The following is a 21,125-nucleotide window of genomic DNA, read 5'->3' as shown; positions in this document are numbered from 1 at the left end:
GACCTTTCCTGTTTTGGGGAGGAGGAGGCCAAGAAGTGGTAGAGGCAGGTCTGAGTGGGGTCTGGGGAAATTCTTCCCACTGTGGGAGCAGACCAGATTTTGAAGGGGATGCTCTTTACCCACAGGTAAGTGGCTGAAATGTGAGCAAGAAAAAGGAAACAAGTCCTGTAGTTGTAACTTAGGAGGAAGAGCTGCATGGGTGTGGGCCCATGTGAAAAGCCATGGGAAGCTAAATTTAGAAGCTACTGACCTAGGATGGCAGAATTTTTCCTGTTTTCCGTCTTTTACTCTCCTTGGGGCTCCAGGTTTTACAGGAAGTGCAGACAGCTGCTGGGAACTTTGGTGGAAGGATGGTAGGTCTGTTTCCTGCCACATGCTGCCCTGGGTGTAGCTGGAATGCAGATTGATGGTATGGCTGTCGAGTTAGAGGAGAGGTCAGGTCATTTTCCTCAGGACAATGTGCTGTGCATGCTCTCTGTGTTCCCCAGTCACCGGCTTGATTTATCTTCCCAGTGAGCACAGGGAACACCGCTGAAGTCTTTTTAACCTCGCCAAGATTAAACAAGCACTTTTATACATGTGATCCCCAAAGGTATTTCAGCCTCAGGGCTTTGAAAAAATCAAAAGCTATTGCATGTGGGAGCTCAGTGGGGAGGGTTTCTTTTGCTTCCTGGACATGTGGCAATAAATATTGGTGACATTTCATGCTGGGCTATGCCACACTATCCAGCAGGCAGTGGGAGATAATGCCTTTTTTCCCTGGATGACTGCTTGGGTTAATGGCCCTCCTTGAGGTCTAAAATACACAGGGGACAGTTTTGCTAAAAATGAGGCACTGTCTTCAGGTGGGTGCAGTGATGATATTGCTCCAGGTGTTTGAGGAAGCCACAGAAACTCCATAGGGAGGTTCTGACTTCTGACCAGCTTTGAGCAAGTACTGGATCCACTCGGCAGCAGCATAATTTGATGGTGTGGATGTCTCATTAAACTGCCCAAGTTGCACTCCTCACTCCACTCTACGGATGACTGAATGTGGGGTCAGGACATTGAGCTTTCTGTCTGTTTTAAACTGATGATCTCACTTACTTGGGCTCACAAAAGTGATGCCAAATGCTGTCAAGTCTGCTATGCTTTGTTGTTGCATGGTCGTGCTGGTTGGAAAGTCAACTGGTGTGTGAAATGAACCCTCAAAAATCTTAAGAGAGATTACAGGTCAGAGTTGAAATTTATTAAAGTGATTACTGTTATGAGTAAAAAAAAGGGTTTAACCATTTTTTTAAAACAGGTTGCAGAGTTACAAGTTGAGCTGGGAGCTAATCGCTGGCAGAGTTCTTTGTTAGCTTCATGTTGGAATCAGCTGTTAAGAGTGGGTCGTTAACTCTCTATTGTTGAGAATTCCCCTTTTTGTCAAGTACCACCCTGCCTGGGCCAGGTGGATGGCCCTTCTCTGACAGTGAAATGAGGGGACATCGGAGGACATGCGAAATAACCTCAGAGCCATGATGCAACGAGAGAGGACCCCCACCAAACCCAGGAAAGGACCCCTAAAGCAACGAGGCAACACAGAATTAGGAGATTGAGGTGGTGTCGGGACATGAGGAAAAAGGTACAGAGCCTGCAGAGATGCTGAGAACCTTTGTTGCCCCTCGGCCCAGCCAAAGAGGACCTCAGCTGGGGCCAGTACCCTGGACAGCAAATCCAAAAAGCAAAACTAGGGGAGTATCCCCACTGCTCTTGTGAGGACAGGACCCCCAGCTCTGCCTCCTAGTAGACAAAGTTGCATTTTCCTCCCCCTCTTGCCACTCCTGGGAGCGATGACGGCAAGACCGCGGACCTGTCAAGCCTCCCAACCTTGAGCTGATCACTTTTAATAAAAGCATTAAAAATGAGAAAGATCTCCTGCCCTGTTTATTTCAATTATGATAAATACAATGATACAGAGAAAACTGGTTTTAACCCACAACGACTGAATACAACCTGGCACCCTGTTGGTCAGGGTGATGGTACAAGTCCTGTTGAAGTTCTGGTTCTCCTCCAAATCTATCAAGTGGTGGTGCCAGAAGTCCCCAGGCCTAAAGATTTTATATACTCATTTGTTAGGAAAATTATTCCACAACGCCAGAGGTTTATGTCCAAAAAGGAAACACAGGAGTCCTGTAGCTTTACTCATGAATGAATGGGGAGACCATGGGGCATTTTCCATAAGGTCTCTCCAAATGATGGAGGATGCAGCCTCCTTTTTATCCTAATTTCCCAGCCAATTTTTCTTCTCTCTTTCCCCATTGGCTGAGGTACTTGAGAAGTACAGACTTCCCTAATGGCCTAATACAGACCCCCTTCCAATGTGCACACCACACAACCCCAAGCCTCCACCCTTCTTTTCTTCGTATCTCTGTTCTGTTTCTCTAAGTCCAAGAATTTAGCAAAGCCTTGGGTGAGCAACAGTGTCAATTGGTGGAATTCCTCTGGAATTTATGTTTCTTCCCATTGCTTTTTTCACCTATCCATATCTGCCCTTATCTACAAACAGGACCATAGTTTGTAAAGACACATCCCTCTCATTCCTTTCAGGTTCAGGTGGGGATGTTCAATACCTCCCTCAGGGCAGAAACTTTCAAAATTCGTGAGGTAACACTGTGAGTCATGGGATATTTTGAGAGTCCATGATAGTTAAAATGTTGCAGCTGCCCATTCTGCTGTCCCTTTGAGTCTTGTATGGCCCATTAGCAGAGATGACCCCTCAGACTGGGTGTGACTGTGCTGGTGCTTCCTCGGTGGGAGTCAAGACAGCTGAGTCATTGGTGTGAAGAAAAAGGAACTCTGCCCTGTGTTGCAGGGTTTGCCTCTCCTTATTTAACACCCTGCTCATAGGCCTGAGGGGTCGGGTGTGCACTGGGCAGCTCCTGCAAATGATCCATCATCAACAATTCATCAGGAGTGAAGTAGAGGGGCGTAGAATACTCCTGTAGCTAGGACAGTGGTAAAGCTGCATCCTCCTACAACAGCATGCTTCCACCTCCCCCAGCAGTGCTTTTCAGGTGGTCCAGGAAGTGCTTGTGCAAAAGGGGAATAAAGGGAATATCTGCAGGTCTTGCTTTGAAGCAACTGGCATTACACAGGTATGATTCACTCCTTGGTGTTTGTGGAGCTTAATAAGCCACTCTGGCCTGCTGCAAAGCACTCTGTATAGCACATGTGGATGGAGGTTTATGGAAAATCATGCTATGAAAAGCCAGTGTCCACAGAGGAGACAGAAGAGTCCTGAAACTTTATTTGAATAAAGGGGGAGTCCACTTTTCTCTCTCAAGGATTTGCAGGCCGCAGCCTCCTTTCACCCTGAACTCCCGGCTGCATATTGCCCTCTTCCTTTGTGCATTGGCTTAGGTACCAGGAAGGTACAACCCTCCCGAACTGCCTACCACATATCCCCCCTTGAACCCGTCATTTTAGAGCAAAGTTCAGAAGGTCAGGCTTGTATAGAGCCACTTGTCTGTTTCAGGAGCCAGATTGTCTGGGGTCTGCAACAAACCTACTGCCCAAAGTTAGTAGAGACATTAAGACCCATTTCAAGCTAACACCCATACCTTCACTCATCAAATTCTTTGTAAAGACATTAGCATACATGGTGCTGGGACCTGAGAAGGAGAAGCAGACCCTCAGGAAGAAGAAATGCCCTCCAAAATTTGCTCAGCTTATGATTTTTTGATTGCTTTAATCTGGTCTGAATTTGTGCTTTGAAAGAACTCTGGCATCTCTATTAGCTCTCAAGTAGATAGGATGAGCTGAATTAGGCCTGGGGGCTGCAGCAGGGAGCACAGCCAGCTTCTGCCACCATATGCCCCAGGTCTCCCTCCTACCCCTCCTTGTGAGGTCGCTAGCATGCTGCGGAGCAGCTGAAGCTCCTGTCCCACTGCCTGTGGATTTTGATGCTTGTCTCTGCCCTGCAGAGATGTGGCAGCTGAGGTGCAACTGCTGTCCCAAAGTGCTCTGGCATCCTACCTCCACTGAGTAGCACCTCAGGCCCCTGCTCAGGAGGCTGCTGAGCATGTGCTGTTTCCTCATGTCAGAGGAGCCCAACCCTTACAATCTGAGCTGCCCTTTCCCACCCTCGCTCTGTTTGCTTTGGAGGGTCTTAGCCTCAGGACCTGTGATTTTGTGCTGGGGAAGGTGCAGGGCTAGGACTGGAAGCAGAACCAGGCTCTATATTTGCAGCTGGTGTCTCAGTTCTGAATTCAGCAGCCTGTGTCCTTCCAAGCACCAGCTGAAGAATGGCCATGTGATGGCTCCACTTCTCCTGCCATTTCCTGCAGTGTTCCCCAGGGGTCCCCCGTGGCCCAGGGCTCTCTCAGCCAGCAGAGATGCATTCTGAGGGGTCTCAGCCTGGTGCCATGTGTGGAGGGAGGGAGGCAGTACAGCCAGGGCTTCCCCCTCCTCCCCATGTCCCTCAGGAGGGGCTGCCTGGCCCATGGGCCACTGGGGTGTGGAGTGTCTGGCCAGACTGGCTGGGTGAGTTGGAGTTGAGTCACTCTGGGTGGTGTATGGCTGAGCAAGAGGCAGCAGGGCCCACCATGAGCTCCATGGCGCTCAGCGTCGGTGTCTGGCGGCCCTCCCAGCTGCTGGGCCATGGCGAGAGGCAGGTCCATCTCAGCTTCTGAGGTGGGCTCCGGGTGGCTGGGAGGGTGGGGGTTTGGGGATTTAGTGCTGGGGGCTGCCTTCCCCTGACAGCACCTTACACTTCCTCTCTACTTCTCAAGGCTTCACCCAGAAGACAGGAAAGGTCTGCTGTGGCCCAGAGGCCATCTTCAAGGAGGTGAGGAAACTGGGATCATGTGGGACTGGGATGGGACAGGTCAGTGTCTCAGTCATAAAATCATAGATTGGTCTGCATTGGAAGGGACCTTGAAGATCATCTCATTCCAACCCCCACACCATGGACAGGGCCACCTTCCACTAGACTGTTTTCTCAGAATTTCTCTGCTGTCTCCTTCTTCCTCTCTGCTCAGAGGGGCAGATGGATCCCTCACACTGTGTATGTAACCTACGCGTACAAGCCTCCAAGAACTGAAATTCAACTGAGTGACACTGCCTGGAAGCCTGGGCATATCAAAGCTGAAGGCAAAGCTCCCCCTGGCCTCAGAAAGCCAGATTGTCACTGCAGTTGATGCCTTGTGGGACAGGAGTGGGACCTGTGTGTTTGAGTGTATATATGTGTGCATATGTGTGTGCGTGCAGGGGCAGGTGTGGGGGTGACCTGGGAAGCATGTCTGTTTCTCCAGTGCCATCCCCACTGAAGCCTGTGACAGCCCACCTGTGCTATGCCAGTGGGTGGTTCCCACCTGTCCCTTGCTCAAGTCCCAGTGCCAATGTGCTGCCTGGGGAAAGGCAGTGAAGGTGGGGGGGAGCAGAAGGGACAGCCACTGTTTTGGATGTGTGGTGAGTTGAAGCCTCAGAATGCAGCTTTTCTCTAAGCCAGATGACTCCCTGCCTGGGTGATCACTTCTCCTCAAGCACCTCTGTACGTTCCCATGTTCTGTCTCACTCCTCAACCTGCCAGCTCAGGGACCCCAGCAGGCACAAGCATCCTTCTTTTTCCAGGGTGGTGCTGCTCTGACTTCTGTAGCAGCTGACTTGTGGCTCTGTGCTGCTGGAGAGGCTCTATGCCTGGCCAGCAGGAAGTAACTTCCCATCAGAGTTGCTTTTCATCATGTCCATGGGCTTGGTCACCTCACAGGGGAGCCAGCCAGACAGTGAAAGTGTGGCTGAGAATGAGTTGTCATCCCTTCCTGCTCCATTTGTTTGCAGCTCTTTCGCTGGCCGCACTATGGGAAGCTTGTCATGGGTGAAATGCTGTCTATTAAGGTTTACAACTGCAGCAAGGTATTCAGGAACAGGTGAGTCCTGTCATTGTTGGGGTGACCAGTCGAGGTGCAGGAGAAGACATACTGATCTTTACATTGTCTAGTGGCAGTAGAAAATTTGCAAAATTTATTGAAAATTTGATGGAAAGAAGATGAGCAGAATGCCCCTTATAGAGGAAGGATGGAGCTGGTTGTTCTGGTGGGGCAGCAATACTGTATATATTAAGTTAAATAAGGGGAATGATTTAGCTGTGCCAGCAGTAACAGGGACTACATACGGATCCAGATCAGACCCTCAGCTGGGACAAAGGTTAAACAAGGCCCTAGAAAACAGCTACAAAGGCAGGTCTGGCTGCAGACTGAGGACCCGCTGTCATACTGAACATCCTTGTGACTGTGACCATGCTGCACCCAAATTCAATATATCTGTTGGTGTAGAAAAGGCCTGAATGCATTGTGTTATGGTTTAACCTTTAATAAAACAGCAATTTCAATTTAAAAGATCGGCCAGAATTTAAAGGGCTTCTAGATGGCACAGGCACAACATTGTGAACTCAGTGGCTATTCCAACAGTTGTAAAATATTGCAGGGAAACCCAAGATTAGAGATGATAGATTGAGTACTGGAGCAAGAAAGGCAACAAAGGCATGTCCTTCAGGACATGTGAAACATGAAGATGCAGGGAAAGGTGCCAGCACTGTTAAGAACTGAAGGAAAATGCACCAGCTAATAATGCAAACCTAACAAATTTGCCTACAGCTAATAATGCAAACCTTTTTTTAAGATGCTGGAGAGGGCATGGAGAAAAGAGATGAGCACAACACATGTGAAACACAGATGATGACAGAGCATAAAATGTGGCAGAATGTTCTGTCACTGTTTCTTGGATGCTTTTCTCATGGGAGCTGGATCAGAGGAATTGTCTGACTGAAATGTCAATAGAAACTGCTGCAGGACAAAGAGAAAAGAGATACCACAAACAGTAACAAAACAGTAGGACCTGACAGCCTGAAGCAAAGGAGTCCAGTGGGAAATGAGTGGATTGACACTATATCCACACAGCTCCACTGCTGGGGAGCAGCATAATAGCAGGTGACAAACAGTACAATTCAAAAGCAGTTGGTTTGTGCACTGGGATGGTAAAAATTAAATAGAGAGTCTGGAAAAACAGAAGGGAAAAACTTGTTACATTGCTGTATCTCTTTATGGTCTCTGAACTTCTGTGTGTGCATCCTTTCTGTGGCAGCAGCATCAAGCTGGCAAAGCTGGAAAGGAGGAGGATGAGCAGACAAACTCCTTCTTTGGGGGTAGGAAGTTGGACAGGCTATGTGTCTCAGAGAAAAGGGAGGTGAGAAGGAATACAAGAGATCAACAGCTCACAGCTGAAATTGAGATGTGTGGGGAGCAGTTCCTCTTGTCTGAGTCCTGGGTAGGCTCTTCCAGTGGTGGTTCCCAGATGGCATTGGGAAGCTCTGCTTCATGCAGGGCTTAGCTTGGCTGCTAGCAGAGATGCCATGAGGAGATGGAGATCCATGTACACATGGGTGTAGACACACAAGCCAGGGTTAGGACTGGCAAATGCCATCCTGCATGCCTTATTGCCACTTGTGGGGAGCCAGATAACCCTTCTCCAGGGAGAAGCCACTTTGGAGTAGGTAAATTTTGGCCTGACTTGCTGACATTCTTATGGTCATAGCTTTATGTCCTAGTTTTGTATTTTCTTGTGTAAAGCTTCTGTTTCCCAGTTTTTTCTGAGAAGAGTTCCCCCAGCTCTGCTGGGTGCCCAGACACTGACTGGCTTCTGTGAAGCCCAGCTCTGTTGAGGGGGAGATCTCCTTCGCACTCCATGAGTCTGGATCTGCACAAACCTTTAACCATCAGTTGCAGCTCAGATGCAAGTAGCTGCCTGGGCATGACTGGGAAAAAGGCAGAACCTGCTGCAGGGTCAGTCTCAGGTATTCAGCTGCCACACTCCCTATGGAAAACACTTCAGGGCAGCTCAGAGGGGCTGTGAGTGGAAAAGTGGAGGTCCCAGTACTCCCCAGGATGTAGGCACTGATGCTATGTACAGTGTTGTTGCAGTCTCTCTTTTTATTCCAGTGTTACGAAAATTAATCCACAAACACCAGAGGTTTATGTCCAAAAAGGAAACAGATGAGTCCTGTAACTTTATTTTAATAAAGTGAGAGGTCATGGGTGTTTTCCATGGGGTTTCTCAAATTGTTAGAGGACGCAGCCTCCTTTTTATCCTGATTTCCTGGCCACATTTCCCTTCTCTCTTTCCCCATTGGCTGACGTACTTGAGGTACAGACTTCCCAAAATGCCTAATACCTAAGACTCCCTTGTAATTTGTATACCCTCCCTTTTTTTTGCCCCCCTTGTGTCAATCAATGGAATATCTGTGGAATGTATAGTTCTTCTTTTATCTCTCTGTATCTAACTTTATTTATCAGCAGACTCACTGTTTGTAAAGACAAATCTCTCAGTCCATTCACCAATCAGTGGAATCCTTCCCAAGGATTTGTTTCTTTTATCTCTCAGTACTAGTTTTATCTACCAGCAAACCCACAGTTTGTTTGTAAAGACAAATCCCTCATTCCTTTCACCAGTCTGCTTGGTACCCTTGTCCTCAGCCTTCAGCACCTGATGACATCTGGAAGGCTAATCCTGCGTGAGTCCCTTGTAGACAAGAGCAACAGAGTCACTGATGTAAGTCCTCTGTGGACAGCCTGGCTATCAGCAGTCAGTAAGACTTTTTGGGAAACTTCATGTGGTACTCTCCAGGTGGACTGGGGACTGAGGGGGAATCCAAAATGCTGTTTGAGCTGGAAGCACTGTGGCATTTATGCCATCTCTCCACAGACACTTCACATCCACCAAGAGGTTTCTAGGAGCATCTACAAATGGGGCTGGGGCTCCTGGAGAACTGTCAAGGGCCTGAATGAACAGAGGGAGGCTTTGTAAAACCTTCTCAAGTCTGGGAATTGCATGTAGGAAGTGGCATCTCCTCTGCTTCATGCACCGTGAAGTGCATGTGTATGGGCTGCTGCAGTGATGGAGTGAGGTGGAAGGTGGCAGGGTGCCTTGGAACCCCCAGCAAGCTTTTGGGTTAAACACTAGCACTAACTGGATGGCTTAATGAGTGTCTGGGACAGCATGAGTGTCACTGACACCTGACTGCCCCTCTGCTCTGCGGGTCCTGCTCTCCTCCAGCTAAGTCAGTCCTTTGCACTTGTAGAAGATGAACACCACCCTAAAATGAGCTGTTTCCTGCCAGCTGGGTGTGCAGGCACAGCTCAGTGGGTTCCAGACTGCCAGACCTGTGCCAGAGCAGCTGGCAGGCAGGAAGAGCAGAAGCGGAGGCAGCGGTCCTGCAAGGTGCTGCATCTCTGCTTGCTCTTTACGCAGGCAGTATGACTAAACTACATGGTGGCACATGGTATGCAAGCTCTGTGGCCACCAGACCACCAGCCTCAGTGGCACAGGTACAGGTTGCTGGTGTTACTGGACTCCTGGATCATGGAGCAGGTCCAGGTAGAAATTGTCCATTTCCAGGATGATTTTTAGCCCATGCAGCTCACTTGATAAATGTTCATGCCAGCAAAGAGACAGGGATTAGACTCACCTTGTGGTGCTGGTAATAGTTTGAAGAGACTCCATTGTGTAAGGTCAGAGGTACACTGTGGCCCAGCCCTTTGCCCCGGGTGCCTCTTTCCTTGTGCTAATAGCATCACATGTGCTGATGAGCTGCTCCAACCAAAACCCAACCACATTCAGTTTTGCTGGGTTAGTTTTGGATTGTGCAACCCTGGCTGCACAACAACTGCAGGGGATAGAAATAGGGCAGACAAGACTGCTCATTTAAGAGCAGCCTGGGACCTTCTCAGCTCAGCTTGGAAGAGACATGACCCCAAGAGAGACGCTGCTCCTTTAGAAAAGTGGGAATAAAGCCATTAGACTTCCTGCTAGTCCAAATCCTGTTCTCCTCTGGGACTAGAGTTACTTGCACCCCTTCTTCTCCTGGTGATTTGAAGGAGTGTTTTTAGGGCCTTAGCTTTTCATTCAGCTTTGTCTCCTTCCAGCCTTTGCTGCTGCCTTTCCTGATCACCATACTGCTGATTTCTTGGGCTGCATTTCTTTTCCCAGAAATATTCATTTTCCAGGGATTGAGCTCTGAACCCAGAGTACATCCTCTTCAGCATACTAAGGAGTGATCCCCTCCATGCTAGTGTCTTTGGTCTCTGCTGGGAAATTATTTGTGTTTGTGTTGGTTTGAGATCAGGCTGGCCACCTGCAGACCAAGGGTGTTCAGACCTGTGCTGGCTGTGTCAATACCCAGTGTTCTCTGTATATCCCTAGCTGTCCTTCCTTGTCTCTTATGATGCAGGCTCTCGATGTGCTGATGGCTTCTCCAGCATTTTAATCCAAGCTGTCCTTCCTAGGGATCCTCTGCCAGCTGTCTTGTGCCTCCTCCAGAGGGACTGCTCCAAATCCTGCATGTTATTGTGCAGGGCTCTCCCCAGTTCCCTTGTCAAAAATGCCTCGAGGTGATTCTCTGGGCCTCTCTATGGTAGATTTGTAAAGTTGAGCCAGCTTTTATTCAATGAAACATGGAGTTTGAGAAGCTGTGGAGGGGAGAGTTTTGTTATGTCTAGCTTATTAGATGGAGAGAGATAATGGGAGTCTGGTATAAATATGCTTCTTGTGGGGATATGTCCACCTTTTTTCTGTGTCTTTCCACCAGCTTCTCACTTCTTTTTTTTCTTCTATGTCCCCCTTTCTCTTTTTTGTGACATTTTTGCCTTTGTTTTGTGGCTACCCAGCTCTCAGGCCCTTTCACTTTCTGCTTTGTAGATCTACATTGAGTTGGATTTGCGCTACCAGCCTCCAAATAGCTCAGCGGGGAGCTGGGTTGAAGAGGATTTTGTCTATCTTATGAAAGACAGGTATGGAAATCCTAGGAAGAGCAAATTTCCAGGCAGTTTGTACAGCTGCCTTTGTCAGTGGCAGCCTTTGGGTTGCAATCCAGCCTCATTTACTCTCCATTTCTGGCCAGGCTGATGCATCTCAACTCTACAGCAGCAATAAGGGAGCAGGGCTTTTGGATAAAGAGATACTTTGTTATCATAACAAGCCTTTGACTGCAATGATCCACTGTAGGCCCTGGGAGTCCTGGGACTCCCTAGGAGAGCCCCGAGAGCATTTCTGCAGCCCTCCTGGCTTGTGGTTGCAAAGTTGCAGAGAGCGTGGTTTTGGCCTCCAGCAACTCCATGCACCCTGCAGGCTGGTAGTGCCCAAAGCCAGGGGAGTTGTAGGTTTCTGGGCAAACAGGATGACAGGCAGTAGCAAGGCCTGCCTGTCACTTGAGGCACTCTTCCACAAGAGTGACACTCTTCCACAAGAGTGTCACTTGTGGAACTAGAGGGAAAACACCAGACACATGGACAGTGGATAAGCTTAGGAAAAAATTTCTGGTGTCCCTGCCAAAAAACAAACAGGAGAGTGGCTGGGGCACTGTTCCTTAAATGCATCAGAAAACAGCCGTGGCACACTGGTCTTTAGAGAAAAACATCTTTTGTTTTTTACAGTTCAGAGTTAATCATCCACAATCCCGGATTTGAGCAGCTGGAGTAAGTAGCCTTGAATGTCTTGGCTCACCCTCCTGGGTGGAGGGCAGTTCACAGCCCACTTGTGAGGGCTGATGTATGGCTCATGGCGTGCGGTGGGGCTTGCAGGGCTGCTGAGTGGCTGAGAGTGAAGGAACTGGACAAGAAGACTGCTGCACTAGGCAGGAAGCTGGCAAAAGGTCTGGAGACTGCGGAAGAAGAGGAAGAGGAGGAAGATTTCTATGATATATATGATTTTGAGGACTCAGGCATCATCTTCAGCCCTGAGAAGAGGTATCCATGGCATGGTCTTCTTTCTTGCCCTTGCTTGGGTCCTGGGGAATTCCTGCAGCTCATGACAGTTTGCTTTGGCAAAATGTCAGAAAACTTCCATCTCTAAAGACCCTAGATAGTATGTGTTGTGGATTTGCTCATTTCCAAGTCAAAGGGCCATTATTTACGAGGTTTTCTGTTACTTCCCTTGGTGGGGACTTACTCAGGTCCATGTTGACAAGGACACCTGCTCACCTGGGCTTCTTTTTCTGTGCAGCCGCTCCAGACTCTGCTCTGCACGGGACCTCTTTGCCATCCCAACTCTGCAGAGTTTCCAGGTATGGCAGCACTGGGTGCATGTCCTAATAGCTGCCTCTGGCCCTACAGCCAGTCCCTTACTACCTTGCTGAAGGCCTGGGCTTCTTCAATTGCCACATACTCTGTCAAGGCCTCTAGCAGGAAGACCACCATGCTTTGTGTAACTTCCCTGGGCAAGATGTAAGATTCCCTGAATGAACTGCATCCATGAGTGCCGGCCACAGTATCAGTAAGCCCATGTAGTTAGCTATGGATAAACAGGTGAAGGGAATCAACTACATGTGCCATTGCAAAACACTGCCTGAGCAGAGCTTTAGAGAGTACCCAGGCAGGGCTGGAGCCTTCCAGCTTTCCCAGGGTCTTGTCTGTCTTCCTTAGGGACAGCTGTGGGACATGACCAGGGCCAGAGGGCTATGTGGGGGCTTGCTTGGACATGCCAAGAGGCTGTTGAGAAGCGGTGGCTCTGGCTGATTATCTCACATCAGGCTAAATTGATTTCAGGGCAAGTCTCCCAGCATGGCTATGGATTTAAATCCTCCTCTGGTTCTAAGTAAATGTGGACTCATATTTTGTCCTATCAACCAAGCAGGAAGTTTTTGTGAGGGTTGAATTTCCTACCATCATTCCCTTGAAGCAATCACTCTGTACCTTAACCATGGCCTAATTGCTTGTACTAAGAGCAAATGTGAGAACATTTCTTTCATCTCTTAGACTCATAAGCAGTTGCAGTAAATGTAAGTAAATCCTAAGCAGCCGCATTCCAGTCTTTCCAATGGTGTCCATCTCAGTAGAATTCAAAGAGGAGTATTAACAGAAGATACAAAAAGCATCTTCTCCAAGATGCTCTGTGGCCCCTCCCATGTGGGAGCAGTTCATTTTCAACCCCTTGGGATCAGAAACTGAGGGTACAAGTGCTGCTGGGAAGGTCAGCTCTTGTCAAAATTACTGGGGTTCTTACATTTTATTTCCTTGCTTGTCTGAAAGAAACAAGTATCTCAAATACTTCTTTGGTCTGTCCTGGTTGTAGCAGATTTCAGCAGCCATGCTTTTGCTTGCCCTAGGCATCCAGCTTTGCATTGAGACTGCCCTGTACATGTGCATACTGGTATTCTTTAAACTATCTCAGGATGGAGGTGTAAACAAGGAGAGTGCTGATTCAGACAAGGAGGAGTGCTGGCTTTCTCGCATATTTTTTCAGGTTGGGATTAATGTAATTGAAGCACAGAAGTTGGTGGGGGTGAACATCAACCCCTTTGTAGTCAAGGTGGGAGAAGAAAAGAGGTACACGGCAACACAGAAGTCAACAAACTGCCCCTTCTACAATGAAGTGTGTGACATGGACAGAGGCTCTGTCCTTGCCCCACCAGTGTCCCAAGTGCCTGGGACCATCCTTGCAAGGGATGCCTCGAAGCCGGGAGCTAATCTATCTTGCTCTTCTCTTCCAATACTTTTTGTTTGACTTCTATGAGCCGAGGGACATTTTATTGCACAGACTCATAGAGATCTCGGTACATATGTCTTCCTCTTCATCTTTCACTGGTTAGTGGTACAGCCTGATGCTTCTGTGTGTAGACACTGGGTGCAATGGGCAAAGCAATGCTACCAATACCATTGAGGTGTTCCAGCTGCAATCACCTGCCCACAGAGAGCCACAGGGCCTTCCCGTGGTTGCACTGGGGCAGAGACCTAGCCCTGCTCTGAGCCATTGCTGGGCAGTGTTGCTTTCCCACCTCCTCCAGATGAGGGTTTTACTTCACCCTGTGACTGCAGTGGGGCCTCTGGGGCACTTTCTTGCCTTCTGCCTTGTTGCCCTGCTGTTTGGCAGCAATTCTCTACTGCCCCCTTACCCTGGAGTCTCATCCTGCAGGTCCTGAAGGTAAGTGACTGATGTGAGGGGAGCTAAGAAATTATTTGTGCTGTAGAGAAGCCCTAGCAGGCAGAGAGGTTGAAAATCCCCTGGCCCAAAGCACAAAGACTTTCCCAAGACGCAGAAATGTTCTGAAGATAGCAAAAACCAGCCAGCACACCCTTTGACAAGTGGTCTCCAGTACTTTCCCTGTGAAAAGCTGCATGTCTCTTCTGCTGCAGAGAGTTCAGCAAGAACTGAGCAAGACTTGGGATCTGGGAGAGACGCTAGCCTGGTGGGGTCATGGCTCTGCCCTAACCCAGCAGGATATGGACACAAGGACTTCCTGTGGGAAAACAGATCTGTCCTAGCTCTATTGTTGGGCTGTGGCTTACCTGGGACTGCAGAAGATGAATTGTTTCCACATGACTGCCTTGGTCTAGGTTTGACTGTGGGCTGTGGGCTGGTGGGCTTTGTGGGAGTGGTTGGGTAGTCCTTGGGCTAACACAGATGAGTCAGTCTGCATGAAGAGCTTGCAACCACTGCCTCAGCTGTGCTTTGGAACACCTCTTGGCAGCCCTGTGTTCCTCGGGGATATCTGGATATCTGTCACCTGGCTGTCCACACCTCATGGTGCTCAGGGGGGCTTGTGCTGTCTACAGGTTTTTCACTCAAAGAAGATACCATTTCTGGGAACTTGCATAGGAACATTCAAGATGGATGTTGAGACAGTGTACAGCCAGCCAGGTATGAGAACTGCACCACATACCTGTGTCTGACCCTGGCTCTGTCTGAAACTGGTGTTTCCTTCATGCTCTGATGGGTCTGGTCAAGGCCCTGGTTTTAAAGAACTTAGTTTGCATGAAGATCTGAGCTTCCTTCTCCACCCAGCTGTTTGAAGGCAGGTGAGACCTCCTGCACCTTCAGAGGCAGGGTCAGGGCCAGAGCAGTCTTTGTGTGGACAGAGTTGGATATGAAATGGTAACCCGGCTGCTCCCTAGGGAACTCCTCTTCCTGCCTCTCAGATCACAGGTTTTTCCAGAAGTGGGCAGTTATCAGTGACCCCGTGGACACCCGGGCAGGCGTGAAAGGCTTTGTGAAGTGCAACATCTCTGTCTCTGCACACGGGGATGTTGTGGGCTTCCTTCCCACCTATTCCAGGAACCAGGATGAGGACATTGAAAGGTAGATGCAGTGGGAACTTACACGATCCTGGGGAACACTGCCATGTCTCTCTTCACACTACCTTTTTTGCCCCATTTTCCCCTCTTCTGATGGGCAAAGACCCAGTGAAAAAGCCCTGTGGTGAGGCAGGATCCAGTCTTCGTGCCAGTCAGAGAATTTCCCATTATTGTGTTACGTGGACTCCAGGAGAGAGGCAGAACATGAATTTGTCTTTCAGGAATCTGCTGCTGCCTAAGAGAGTCCCTGCAGAGAGACCCTGGGCCAGGGTCTCCATCAAACTCTATCATGCTGAGGGTCTGCCCAGCATGAGAGCAGGCATCATGGGTGGTATCTCCAAGATCATAGGGGAGAGAAAAGACTTTATCGACCCATATGTGCAGGTCTCATTCTGTGAGCAGCAGGTGAGTCTGAGGGGAAGCTGTGTTGGGACAGGCTGATTCTCCCTTGACTGTGTGGCAGCATGTGGTGGTCTCATGGTGCTAGGAGCCTCCATTTGGCACAGCAATCCCACTGAAAATAGGCTGGGAGAGCCCAGGTGTTGCTGCCTTTAGCAGTGGTCTGGGCTGTGTGGCCATGGCTGTGCAATGTCCGAATGAGAAGGCTGTTCTCTGCTTTTGTCTCTACAGAGAGCTGCTCATAGGACATCTCCAGCCCCAGGCACAGCCACTGGCTTTGCAGGCAGAGATTAATATCCTTAAATATAGGAATAAATCCTGGAGCAAAGTCCTTTTTCTGTGTCAAACTGGGCTCAGCATGAGACCCTTGAGAGACTTTACTGAGATAATGACCCAGTTTTTGCACACACGATCAGGGTTTCTGGTCCTATAATACCCATTAATATGAGAAGCAATCCCTGATTGGCAGTCTTGTGGGCCTGGAGTGCTCCAGGCAACCCTTAGATACCTATGAGTTTGCTGCTCGTTTTAACTCCCTTGATTTTGAAGGTCATGCCAGGGCCTTGGGACAGCCCCTCATTAATGAAACAGAGAGGAATTGCAGGAACAGGGAAAGGAGCAGGGACACTGCCACCCCCAGAGCCTGCCTGGCACTATCTGCGGGTGGTACAAGAGTGCATGCCATTCTGAGACAAGCTCTGAGGCATCCCTTTCTCTGGGCACCAGTTGGGACTGTCACTTTCACACCTTCTCCTTCCCAGGGGGAAACGTCAGTAGAGACCAGCACCACTGAGCCCGAGTGGAACGAGCAGATCAGTTTCATTGAGATGTTCCCACCTCTGTCCAGGAAGATAAAGGTCCAGGTGCGGGATGATACCAGTGTCGGTGATGTGGCCATTGCTACACACTACATTGATCTGCAGGAGATCTCGGACTCTGACAGGAATGGTGAGGCTTCGCAGGGCTGCCTTGGGGCAGGATGTCTTGGGCAGCCCTGTGCCATGCACTTTCTGCTTGGCATGTTGGTCTCCTGGGGCTGGGACCAGGAGTGGCTGAGGCACTCTGACATTCTGGTGTCCTGGGCAGTCCCTTTTGGGGAGGTCTTTCTGCAGCGGCACCCTGGAGCATAATGATACCCTGTCCCTGTCTCTGCAGGCTTTAACCCCACATTTGGTCTAGCCTGGGTGAACATGTATGGCTCCCCCCAGAACTCAACTCTGCGGGATGTCCACAAAGACCTCAATGAAGGCATGGGTGAGGGCATCTTCTACCGTGGGCGCATCCTCATGGCCATCACAGTGGAGACCTTCAGCAGCCCCAGTGCAGCAGAGAGGAAGCTTGGGTACAGGATGAGAGGTGCCCTGAGAAAAATGAAGCTGAAGAAGAAAAGTAAAAAATCCAAGGAGAAAACTAAAGAACTGAGCCAGCTGCAGGGAGAGGGGGAGGCTGGGAGCTCTCAGGAGGCCGAGCAGCCCAGGGAGGTCACTGTGAAGGTCGAAGAGCTTCATCCACTCCCTGAGGTGAGTTCTCCTGTGCTGACATGGCTGATCCATGCCAGTCTTTGGCATGCACAGCTGTGAAGGGAAAGAGGCAAGGAGGGAGGAAGCTGTGTCGATGCAGTAGCCATCCCTTAGCCTACAACCTTCTCAGTGGCTTCACACAAGCATCAGCCAATCCATGGCTTTGCACCAACACCTCAGGATTTTCAAGAAATCTTATCCTGCTTCTGGCAGCCCAGTGGTGATCTCAGCAGCATCCTGCTGAGGTCCTGTGGAAGGGCTGGAAGACATCAGTTATGCCCTGGTGCTCAGGCAGTGCTTTGGCACACAAGGCTCTCAGGCTGATTTCTGTCTCCTTGCTCAGAATGTGTTGGGGAGAAAGGATGAATTTCTTCTCTTTGCTGCCTTCTTTGAAGCCACTATGATGGATTCCTCTCTCAGCTCGAAACCTGTCAACTTTGAAATCTCTATAGGTGGGTATTCCCCAGGGCCCCATGTCCTATGGGAACTATGGGAACAGTGTGAATCTCCCTCTGACAGCCAAGTCAGTTCTTCATACTGCCCTGTCAAGACAGCTTGGGAAGTTGGGAAAGATGAGGAATGAGTCCAGGGAGTGTGCACAGTTCTTTACTAAAACCCTGAATCTCTTCTATGGGACTGGAGATTTGCACCATTTGTGTGCAAGTACCTGTTTTGGGAAAGTTTGTCTTCTAGTAAGTAGGGGTACAAAGAAGTAGCAGGATTTGGTAACAAGAAAAGGAAAAAAAGGAGGGAAAGCTGGGATACTGGGGTTGGCCATGTGGCACTGAGGGGATGTGACAACAAGTGATGGGGAAACAGTGGCCTGAGAGTGGGTCAAAAGCCCCACCTGCTAAGCCGGACAGGTGAAGATGTTTGATGCTACTTGAGGAGCTGATGCTGGCACCAGTGTAAGGACGTCGATGGTAGTCAGCAGGCACTTGGTGGAGCTGGCAGAACTGAAGAAGGCATACACAAGAACCTCCTTGCAATTGCCCAGCTCCCTCTTGGATCTCCTGGTTGTCCATGTGATGCACCAATGGTTGGACACAACTACTAGTTCCCAAAGCAGTAAATGCCTGTGTTTCTCTTGTCAGGAAGACTGCCAAGAGTCTGGTATTGACAGCTAGAAAACATCTTTTCTAAGAAAACCTGAGTGATCCCACTTACCTCTTTATAATTTAATGCTCACCTTCAAGGAAACTATGGCAAATCTGAAGAGGTTGTGACCAAAGGATGGCAAAAAGTGGAAAAGGGAGAAGTGAAAGAAGAAAGGCAGTCTTTACTGAATGCTGGTTCAGATGGTGAGCTGGATGCTGAAACCCTGACTCCAGCTTTAGCAGCAATGAACAAATCAGTTACAAAGAGTCAGAGACCAGAGCCCATGGAATATGACAAGTAAGTCTATATCTTTCTATTCCACCTTTCTTGGAGCTATTACAGCTTCCCATATTGGTTGCTCCAGATCTTATTAGAGGTCTGCTCAGCAAGGAATCATAGGTTTCTCTTCCTTGCAACCCTGCAGCTTGCCATGGCCTAGCTGGCTGGGATTTCCCACTAGATCTATGAGCCCTGTGGTGTCTACTTGATTTTTGCAGATGGCCAAGGACGGGGTTCCAAGGAAACTGAGACCTGTCAATAACAGCCATCCTTTTTTTGCTTCACAAGCAGTGTCCTAAGGGCTTGTTTTCAGTGAGGAAGGAGAGGAGTACTCTTGGCATATGCTGTCCTATGTTAAACAGGCAAGACACAGACACAAGCTCTTCTGATGTTTGCTCTGAGAATATTGCCTAGTGTGTCCCACAGGCCTGGCAATGTCTTGGTCTTTGTGTTGTGTGGCCTGTGCCTGCTACTACTTAATCCCATAGCAGTGAGAAAACTTGGCAGCATCCCATGCTCCTGTCAGCCTCATTTGTCTGAGCATGTGCTGCTGTCTCTACTAGAAACCCTGTGTGCTAGTTTGGGATGGCAAAGGGGCAGATCCAGCAGCTTGCACTCATGTTCATGGTGCAGAACCCAAAGCAGCCAATTAATTCCCTGTGAGGGAGACAGAGTTCAGCCTCTGCTCCCTTGCTGGATGTGCAAGTGCATGTGTTATGATATGGCATATGCTTTTTGTAGCAGCAGCCGTAACCTCCTCTGCCTGCTGTCCTTAGGTCATACAGCTGCCTGCCCATGACGCATGAAAAACCCTGCATGGATGTATGGAGCTACTGGGAGGATCACACCTGGAGACTCTGCATTTCCAACCGGATTGTCAAACTGGCAGAGCGCCTGGTAGCATGTTCAGGGTGTTTGTCTGTAGCATGCCCCTTCCTGGTGTGCTTTGTTGCATGTGCAGTTGCTGTGTGAGATGTTTGTTGTTCTCACCACCCATGCAAGTCCATGTCTCTCACAGGACTTAGTCCCACCTGCCCTTTAGACACGGTTGGGTAGGCCACATGGATGGACTCATGCTGTGCAACTGCCTAGTGGTGGTTCCTGGAGGAGTGAGTGATGTGATATGATGTCTGTGACAACAAGTTCCTCTGCTGCCAGTCTTGAGCTGTGTGAGCCTTGGGCAGATGATTGGGCAAGCAGAATGTCAGCCTCACGTTGTCGTAAAGGGGATGCAGTCTCTCTCCTGGACCTTGCCTTTGCCTCTTGGCTTGAAAATAGGAAAGTAGAGCTTGCCTCAGTGTATGTTAGTGGCTGCTTGAGGACTGAGACAAAAGGTGTTGTAACAACAAATGCTAAGGTTATCCTCAGGCTCTGGAGAGTCCCAGGCAGCATAGTGCTGATCTGCAGCACTCATGAATCCCAGCTCTGCAGAAAGGTATAAGCCATTTGTGACAAATGCAAGGTTTTACTCTGACCCCTCATCAGGTGCAAACTTCGTGAATATTGTGATTTCGCTACAGGAGCATGGTTTGGATGACATGGAGAAGCTCTTGAGAAGACCAAAGGCTAAAGCAGAAGAGCGACTCCGAGAGGTGCTGGAGGAATTTGTAGGTGGATGCAGGTAAGCATGTCCCTGATGTCCTGAAGATTCTTGTTTTCAGGTTAGGAGGTCATATCATGTTCTGCCCTAGCTGTGTGCAGCCTTCTCTCTTCTCCTTTTGAGGTGGATGTGCAGAAGGAAAAGAGGATGACTTGGGAAAAGGACCCTCTCTGTAGCTCTTCAAGCTTGGAGAGGAGACTCCAGTCCTGTTCTAAGAATCAGAGTGGTCATAGATGACAGCCTCAGTGCTCCTGGTCTCTCACATGTTTCCTAAATGTGAAGGATATTTCCTTCAATCTTTTCAATCACACAGTCAAAAGACCACTGTTTCAATCCCCATGACTACTCTGTGGGGGCCGTTATGCACTTCAGTCCACAGTGCTACAGTAGAAAGGGAGCCTCAGGTGCTGAGAATCCCCAGTGTACCTTCTGAACCAACAAGCTTGCAGAAGAGAAGGCTGTCACCAACATGTTTTATGAAAAATCCTTTCTTTAGGATTTTTCCCTCTTGAGAAGCTGGGAGGCCTCAAGAACAAACTGTAAACAATTCTTATCTGCTGCTGTGGAATGCAACAGGGGGAATCTGTGATTGGTCTCATCTAGTTGTTTGGAATTAACGCCCAATCACAGTTCACCTGCCCAGACTGTCTTGGTCCGAGACAAACCTTTGGTATTCATTCTTTTTCTATTCTTAGCTTAGCCTTCTGATGAAATCCCTTCTTCTGTTCTTTTAGTATTGTTTTAATATATTATCTATCATAAAATAATAAATCAAGCTTTCTGATAAAAAAGAAAAAAAAAGAAAAAAAAAGAAAAAAAAAAGAAAAAAAAAGAAAAAAATTAAATAAAAAGAGTTGAAAGAGCTAGCAGCTCAAAAAGCATTGAAAAGCCAAAATTTTGTAAGCCTGTTTCAAGACCGAAAGAGACTTTCAGTGATGTCAAAGAGGAACATCTTCAGTTTGGACTTTTTCCTGAAACTCAGCTGTTTGACCTTGAAGCAATGAACTTTCTTTGCATTGTTTTTGCATTTTCTTATGTCTTAAGATTGTTTTGGTGATGTGATGGAATTTAGTGTTTTGCAAGTGAAGAATCTCCCTCATGGATCCACACTAGCATTTGATTGATGTTTTGATTGGCAACACATAG

The 21,125-nt window shown here is 48.7% G+C and overlaps 1 protein-coding gene across 1 annotated transcript in view; it reads left to right on the top strand.

Annotated features, from left to right (window-relative positions):
- The first annotated feature begins 4,568 nt into the window (after positions 1 to 4,568).
- The window catches only part of LOC132335964 (fer-1-like protein 4), a 40,767-nt gene continuing 24,210 nt past the window's right edge, over positions 4,569 to 21,125 (top strand). Inside the window, 19 exon segments of the mRNA XM_059862989.1 lie at positions 4,569 to 4,626; positions 4,755 to 4,810; positions 5,803 to 5,891; positions 7,105 to 7,165; positions 10,714 to 10,805; positions 11,448 to 11,489; positions 11,595 to 11,759; positions 12,016 to 12,076; positions 13,255 to 13,383; positions 13,475 to 13,564; positions 14,565 to 14,649; positions 14,928 to 15,087; positions 15,305 to 15,488; positions 16,244 to 16,430; positions 16,638 to 17,002; positions 17,346 to 17,454; positions 18,199 to 18,397; positions 19,156 to 19,276; positions 19,900 to 20,000. Of these exon segments, the coding sequence (XP_059718972.1) occupies positions 4,569 to 4,626; positions 4,755 to 4,810; positions 5,803 to 5,891; positions 7,105 to 7,165; positions 10,714 to 10,805; positions 11,448 to 11,489; positions 11,595 to 11,759; positions 12,016 to 12,076; positions 13,255 to 13,383; positions 13,475 to 13,564; positions 14,565 to 14,649; positions 14,928 to 15,087; positions 15,305 to 15,488; positions 16,244 to 16,430; positions 16,638 to 17,002; positions 17,346 to 17,454; positions 18,199 to 18,397; positions 19,156 to 19,276; positions 19,900 to 20,000 (2,354 nt within the window).

This window comes from Haemorhous mexicanus, chromosome 18 (genome assembly GCF_027477595.1).
Source record: "Haemorhous mexicanus isolate bHaeMex1 chromosome 18, bHaeMex1.pri, whole genome shotgun sequence".
Taxonomy (NCBI): domain Eukaryota; kingdom Metazoa; phylum Chordata; class Aves; order Passeriformes; family Fringillidae; genus Haemorhous; species Haemorhous mexicanus.
The sequence above is the reverse complement of the archived record's forward strand: the minus strand, read 5'-3'. Positions and strand labels throughout refer to the sequence as shown.